The sequence below is a fragment of the Phodopus roborovskii genome, unplaced genomic scaffold (genome assembly GCF_943737965.1).
Source record: "Phodopus roborovskii unplaced genomic scaffold, PHOROB, whole genome shotgun sequence".
Taxonomy (NCBI): domain Eukaryota; kingdom Metazoa; phylum Chordata; class Mammalia; order Rodentia; family Cricetidae; genus Phodopus; species Phodopus roborovskii.
This window is the reverse complement of record NW_026125397.1, coordinates 14,302,097-14,308,765: the sequence shown is the minus strand read 5'-3', so window position 1 is coordinate 14,308,765 and position 6,669 is coordinate 14,302,097. Positions and strand designations below refer to the sequence as shown.

General features: G+C 40.1%; 1 protein-coding gene across 1 annotated transcript; it reads left to right on the top strand.

The window, feature by feature from the left end:
- Positions 1–1,752: 1,752 nt before the first annotated feature.
- Positions 1,753–5,634, top strand: Fabp7 (fatty acid binding protein 7). The gene is made up of 4 exons (XM_051175617.1): positions 1,753–1,888; positions 2,297–2,469; positions 3,069–3,170; positions 5,291–5,634. Exons 1-4 carry the CDS (start codon positions 1,816–1,818, stop codon positions 5,339–5,341), a joined length of 399 nt encoding a protein of 132 aa, XP_051031574.1. The 5' UTR covers positions 1,753–1,815; the 3' UTR covers positions 5,342–5,634.
- Positions 5,635–6,669: the final 1,035 nt, after the last annotated feature.

Genomic DNA, 6,669 nt, shown 5'->3' with positions numbered 1-6,669 from the left:
AATCTAACCTAGAAAATGCAGCAAAATAAGAGATCTTTTGCAAAGAGCACATACCCAACAACCCAACAAATAACTTATCAAAAATATACCAAAAAAAAAAAAAAAAAAAAAAAAAAAAAAGGCTACAACACCAGGAAAAACAAATAGTAAAGTATTTAAATACTCAGTGTATCAAAAATATGCAAAATATAGAAAAGCGTGTGAGAAAAGACCTCAATGAGCTCAGTTGGAGGAAATGCAGATTTATATTTGAAGAGGTCACATGGCTCCCAGAGAAGCTGCAAGAACAGGGAGGTTAACTGTTGCTGTAGAATCAGGTAAAGGCCAACAGTGGCTCACATTAAGAGGCTCAACTCTGGGGAAGCAAAATGAGCCAGGCCTTCACACTGAGTGGCATTTTTGAGAGTAAGCTATTAGAAACAACTGGGGTAGATTTCTGGCTCGTTTGTTTGAACAAGTCGGTGGAGCTGTTCACAAAGGTTGTGCAAACAGGCACAGCACGGAGACAGTTCAGGTGTTATGACAAACATAACTGTGATGTACCGTCACGTAGCTAGCATAGCAATGGGTTGTGTTCTGAGCCTTTGTCTTCTATGTGCTGTGGAATGGAACATGTGAGCTGAGGCTTAAGCTGGTATGGCAGGAAAGTGGGGATCTTGTCAGACACCTGGCTCTCCCTCTGACTCTGAGTCACAGGAAGTGACATTTCACTGGGGGCCTACATCTATGAAGCAGGGAGCATATCAAGGTGAAGAGGAAATTCTCAGAGCCCCTCTAATTCCTCTAGAACCTTCCAGTCCTCTGCCATTCCTGTGCTACACTGAGAGGGGACAAAGCTCTCCACATTCCCACCATCCCATCCAGTTCCTGTCTCCTCACTTAATGCAAGCATCACATTTAGGTAGATGTGGCCTCAGGAACCCAAAATGTCCTTTAAAATCTTACTAAATGACTGTCCGTCCAGCTTTTCCACACTTACTCTACAGGCTGCTCATGGAGAATGAGGACACCACTCTTTGTTTCTCTAACTCATTAGTGAATGCAAACCACACTTGAAGGTCTCTTTTCCATTCCGGTCTGGTTCCTACATTCTTAGAAAGAACTACAGGATCACTGAGTTTGCGCGGAGAGCAAGCCAGACTGTCGCGTTTCATTGCTGCTCTGAGTAGGTTTCAAACAGAGTGCATTTAGAGAATGCCTTTTCACCTGTCCTCTGTATCTTTTCACAGTTTGGCACATTCTGGTCTGCATTTTGCTCTCCGTGTAAAAACAAGAGAAAATAAAATACATCATTCAGATTCCTTTGTCTGAAAAATCTGGCATTTCAGTGGGGAATCTTCATTTGCAGCCAGCAAGCTCATTAAGGAAATCAATTTGAATGTCTTATTGTCCTCTTTTCTTTCCTCCCAGTTTGAGACTTTTTTTTTTTTTTTTTTTTTTTTTCTGAAGCTGACAAACCCCCTCTGCTCCTCCCAATCTCCACTCTCAGGCCCCGCTGGCTTCCTACAGAGCATTCTCAGGCCTCAGGATTGTGCAGTGTTGAGTGCGAGGATTGTGACCTACTCTGCTAACCCAGTGGCCTGAGCAAATCACCAGGAGGATTGGAGCCATCTGCCCAGTCCCTCCCCCCTGCGACAGCCTACTGGAAAATGGGACAAGTTAGCTATTCAAATAATTGGCTCTTTGCCATCTTCTTTTCCAAATAAGAAGGCAGGGGCTGCTGCTGAGGTGGCAAGGGTTTGGGGGATTACAGTGGTGGTTAAGACCCGAGTTCCTCCAGCTCCTACCTATTTTCTGCTGAGCAGGAACGCAAGGATGGTGGATGCTTTTTGTGCCACCTGGAAGCTGACGGACAGTCAGAATTTTGATGAGTACATGAAAGCTCTGGGTAGGTACAAGTAAGACTCGCTGTTCCCCTTTTATCTATGTATTTTGACTCTTTGAATTTTACTTGCTACGTTTCTGAGAGACAGGCTGAACATATTGTCATAATGCCAGACTGTAAATAGCCCACTTCAACGAATTTTTAAAGTGATATTTTCTTACCTCCTTGCCCAAATAACGGGACAATTTGTTATTCTGTCGAAAGTGTGAAGCTTCTGCCGCTTGGGGGAGGGTATTCAATATGTCTTCATTTGTGTTCAGCTGTTTTGTGGCTAATGGACTAATCATTAATCAGGTTTGAATGGAACCTATGCTTTAGAACTCTGGATTCTCAGAGTGGCAAGCAGATTTCTGCTTCATGAACTCTTCTGGAAGTCCCCGTTAACTACATTCGCTACTTTTGCTGTTCCAGGCGTGGGGTTTGCCACCAGGCAAGTGGGAAATGTGACCAAGCCCACGGTGATAATCAGCCAGGAAGGCGGCAAAGTGATCATCAGGACCCAGTGCACATTCAAGAACACAGAGATCAGTTTCCAGCTGGGAGAAGAGTTTGAGGAAACGAGCATAGATGACAGGAATTGTAAGGTAAGAAGCCACCATTCCTGGGTGGGGAGGATGAAGAGTCCCAATCCCTCTGCTTCCTAGAGGTGGAAGGGGGAGGGGGGATTTAGAATTTCCATTCTGGAAGAGGGAACCAGAGGTAACATTCCAGCATACACAAGTTGTACCCTAGACACGGAGTAATTTCCATCGCCAAGAAAACCCAGCCTGTTTTTCTCTTGTCCAGCAATTTTTACACTTTATATCGACCTTTACCCAACAGTGTTTATTTCAAAGAAAGACCACACACCATGTTGCTTCTCTCTCTTACCACCTCAGATTGACCAGTTAATTAGTCAGTCTCCATCTAAAGCTTTGCTTAAACAGGAGAAGTGAGTAGTTCTGTGTTTTTATTTCAGGTGTAAGACATTTTTGCAGCTGATTGTATACATTTCAGCCAAATTATCAGTGACCATGGTTTTGGATAACAGGGAAAATCTCAAAGTAATAGAGGACGAAGTACTGCTAGAATAGTTATTGGTGACTTACTCAGTCATGGCTCTCTCCAAAAGTCCTGTCGTTGGATGTCCATGGGAAATCAGCGTCTACCTGTTACTCATCCACATTTTTGTTGCTGGTTTCAGTCTGTTGTTCGGTTGGATGGAAACAAACTTATTCATGTTCAGAAATGGGATGGCAAACAAACAGATTGTGTGAGAGAAATTAAGGATGGCAAAATGATTGTGGTAAGTACTAGCAGCTCTTCGTCTTCTGTTCGTGCCCCCTTCTACCCTTCTGTCCTCCCTCCCTCCCTTCCTTTCCTCCCTCCTCCCCCTGCCTAAGCTTCTTTCTCTGCTCCCTTGATTCTTTTATAGTATCATTTGCCTATCAAGGTCCCTTAATAATATGTAAAACAGGAGGAACAAAAAGATCGGAACAGTTGTTGCTTCAGCTTGCCTTACGTGTACTTTTAAAATTATGCATTGATTTAGCCAGATATGTGTGTCTGGAAATACTGTTCAGGAAGATTTATGAAGATAGCTAATGCTAAAACATAAAGTAACTGAATTTCAGAGAAGTTACTCATTAGATATGGACACAAGAGCATTTTAAACATTTTATATTTCAATTTATAAAAGCACAGTCCAAGCAATTTAGAGTTTAACAAAAGGTGAAACTTTAATTTCTACTAGAACTGCTTGATGTCACTTCCTTGCAGTTTTTTTTAAACCGCAGCTGAATTTTAAACATGTTTAAGGATAGCTAGGCATGTAAATGCTATAAAGTAGAAAAAATAATTTTATAAATAATTTCTCTAGTTGTAGAAGTTAAGCCTTCATCTAGATTTATAGAGACCATTTTAAAAATTTTGTTTTATTTAACACTTTTTCACTTATTTTACATACCAGCCAGTTTCCCCTCCCTACTCATCCCCCCTTCTTCCTCCCTTCCAATATCCACTCCTTCTTCCCCATTCAGAAAGGGGCAGGCCTCCCATGGGCTTGAACAAAGCATGTCACATCAAGTTGATGGCCAAGCTCCTCCCCCTGCATAAAGGCAGGGAGAGGCAGGCAATCCATCATGGGGAACAGGTTCCCAAAAGCCAAAGTGCCAGAGACATGTCCTGATCCAATGCTAGGAGCCTTACAAACAGACCAAGCTGCACAACTGTCACACACATGCAGAAGGCCTAAGTCAAGCCCATGTAGGCTCCCTAACTATTGGTCCAGAGACCATGAGTTCCCATGAGCTCAGGTCAGCTGTCTATAGAGATCATTTTAAACATTGAAATGTTATTTAGTGATATTGTTAAGCTGGCTCATTGCTCTTGGGGATGCCTGGGTTCCTTTACAAACTCTGGCTATGATCAGACCAGAAAGGACCTTTGTTGTTGCTGTTACAGAACAGCTTACCCTCTTCTGTAATAATACAGCTAGAGCTATTCTGAACTGAAATACACTTGCTTCTTCTCACATGTGTAAGGTTTGGGGAGCAGAAAACAGAGCTTTCTCTTGAATCATCAACTAAGGAAAGAGTTCATTTCTTACAATAATCCCGCAGTTGTTTTTTAGGATGTCACCTTCATTTCTTGCCTACCTATAGAAAGCTGGAGCATGCTTAACTTTGGAAACTATGACTGAGCTCAGGCAAGACTGAATTCTGAATTGGAGATTAAAGCAAAGACAAGTTGTATTCTGAGAATCATACCAATGCTTGAAAGTGATGGGCACACTTAATATTTTAAAGTGATTTTGTATTAATTCTTCAAGTTCAGAGTTAAAGAACCAACATTCAATGTCATTGTCACATAAGCACCTGGGTTAGGTCCACATGGGCTAAACATGGCAGTCAAAGTAGAGAGAACACGATGTGGATGTGTTGCTGACCTTAGAATAAATCGTTACAAATACCATGAATTCAGATGCTTGAATTTTCTGAAGAAATCAGCCAAGGTCATGGATTAAAAACTGTTATGGAAACTTACCCTTAATCTAATTCCTTTTCAAAGCCAATAGTTGAGGTCACAGTGAGACACCAGCATGTGCCTTCCTTGCATCCAATTCATTCTAGGGCCCTTAATAACTTAACACAAAAGGAATTTTTAAAACTGTAATTTCAATTCAAACTCAATTTCTGCTCCCTTTTCATTTTCAGAAACCTGAACAATGTAAGCATGCATTTCACTCATTAGACACTGGGTTTCTTTTTGTTTGCTTAGGAAAGAAAAAGTGCATGCAATGTTTAATAGTTGTAAATGTCTCTGTCCTTCATGCTTAACATTGAAATCACATCCGTGAAAATGTTAAAAACTTCAACCCTGAATGTTCCTGGGTAACAGGATTCAATTACCTTTTGACTCTTTCAGACTCTTACCTTTGGCAATGTTGTTGCTGTCCGCTATTATGAAAAGGCATAGAAGAGATGATGGTTCTTTGGAAGTTCGATTGGCTGTAGTCTCAGAGACAGCCAACTACTGCACCAATGGTCACTCGTCAGACATGAGACAGTTGTCTTTGATGTGGAGGCAGAAAATTATAATTTAAAGGTGTGTTACTCCAAGCAACTCGTAGAAATTTTGATATGTGAAGTGACCCTCTTTTGCAATTTGCTACAATTTTTTAATAACTTTTTATAAAAATGGAATATGCCTTATGATTTCCTTTGGAAAGGAAACCCAAGTGGAATAAAAAGTATACATACTTACAAAAAGCTGGCTGTTGTTTTAATGTCATTAATCTGTCTAGGAACTGTCTATTAGAGAATTTTCAAATAAGATAGCTTTCCTTATAGCATAAACTAAGGCTGGAAAAGTAATACCTTGTATGAAACACTCATTTATAAAATAACAAGGTGACCCAGGAAATGTGGAGATGCCACATTTTTTGTGACTTTGATGAAGAAACTAGAATCAATAAATCAATAACTACGGAAGTTGGTTACAGTGAGTTAGACTACAAAAAAGACCTTTTGCTCTTAAAAACCAGTGCAAAAGAAAAAAAAAAGTGATAATGTGATAATCTAGTGGCATGCAATTGCAATGTCATTTACCAAAGTTTTTGAGTAAAAACAATTTTAAAAAAGTTGATTTCATCCTCCGTTCTTAGCATGAATTTCCAAACACCTCACTACACTGAACTTTACTAAATCAATAATGTTAAAATGAATATAGAGACTCCATAAACATGTTCAAATTCCTCTTTTTCCTGGGTTTGGGTGGAGGAGATGATGACATCAGAGCTAACCAAACAGAAACAATCTTTTTGTAGCTGGTTTGTGTTTGTGTTGTGTATACAAACCAATGTGACTGCATTTGAGTACTTGTAAAATGCTCTTTAGTCATTTTCTCAACCCGTGATATAAAACATGTCAGGGGATGCTGTATGTGTTCTATGGATAGAGTAAAAGTAAGGGTTGACGTTGCCTGGCTAAATTCTCATGACTAGCGAATAATGCTAAGAATGGCAAACTTTAGTGTTTCTCTTTATAGTTTCTCGGAACTCAGGGTCTCAGCTAAATTTCCTTCTAAAACAAACTATAAGATTTTATTATGATGATTCCTTAGTCAGCCTTTCCTCCACTGACTTTAGTATCTAAGTGATTTGGTGGTGGCGGGCACAGTAAAACATCTTTTTCAGAGAGATTTTTAATGCAACCTTGTGATTTTGTTACATTTTTATAAGTGAGTTCATGGTCAAAATATAAATGCTAGGAAATGTCCTTTACTTTATGTAGTTCACTACATTA

Excerpts from the sequence above, each read along its gene's own strand:
- Fabp7 (XM_051175617.1), top strand. The coding sequence starts at position 1,816 with ATGGTGGATGCTTTTTGTGCCACCTGGAAGCTGACGGACAGTCAGAAT. Across the intron at positions 1,889-2,296 it reads TGAGTACATGAAAGCTCTGG|GCGTGGGGTTTGCCACCAGG; the intron begins GTAGGTACAAGT and ends TTGCTGTTCCAG. Across the intron at positions 3,171-5,290 it reads AGGATGGCAAAATGATTGTG|ACTCTTACCTTTGGCAATGT; the intron begins GTAAGTACTAGC and ends TGACTCTTTCAG.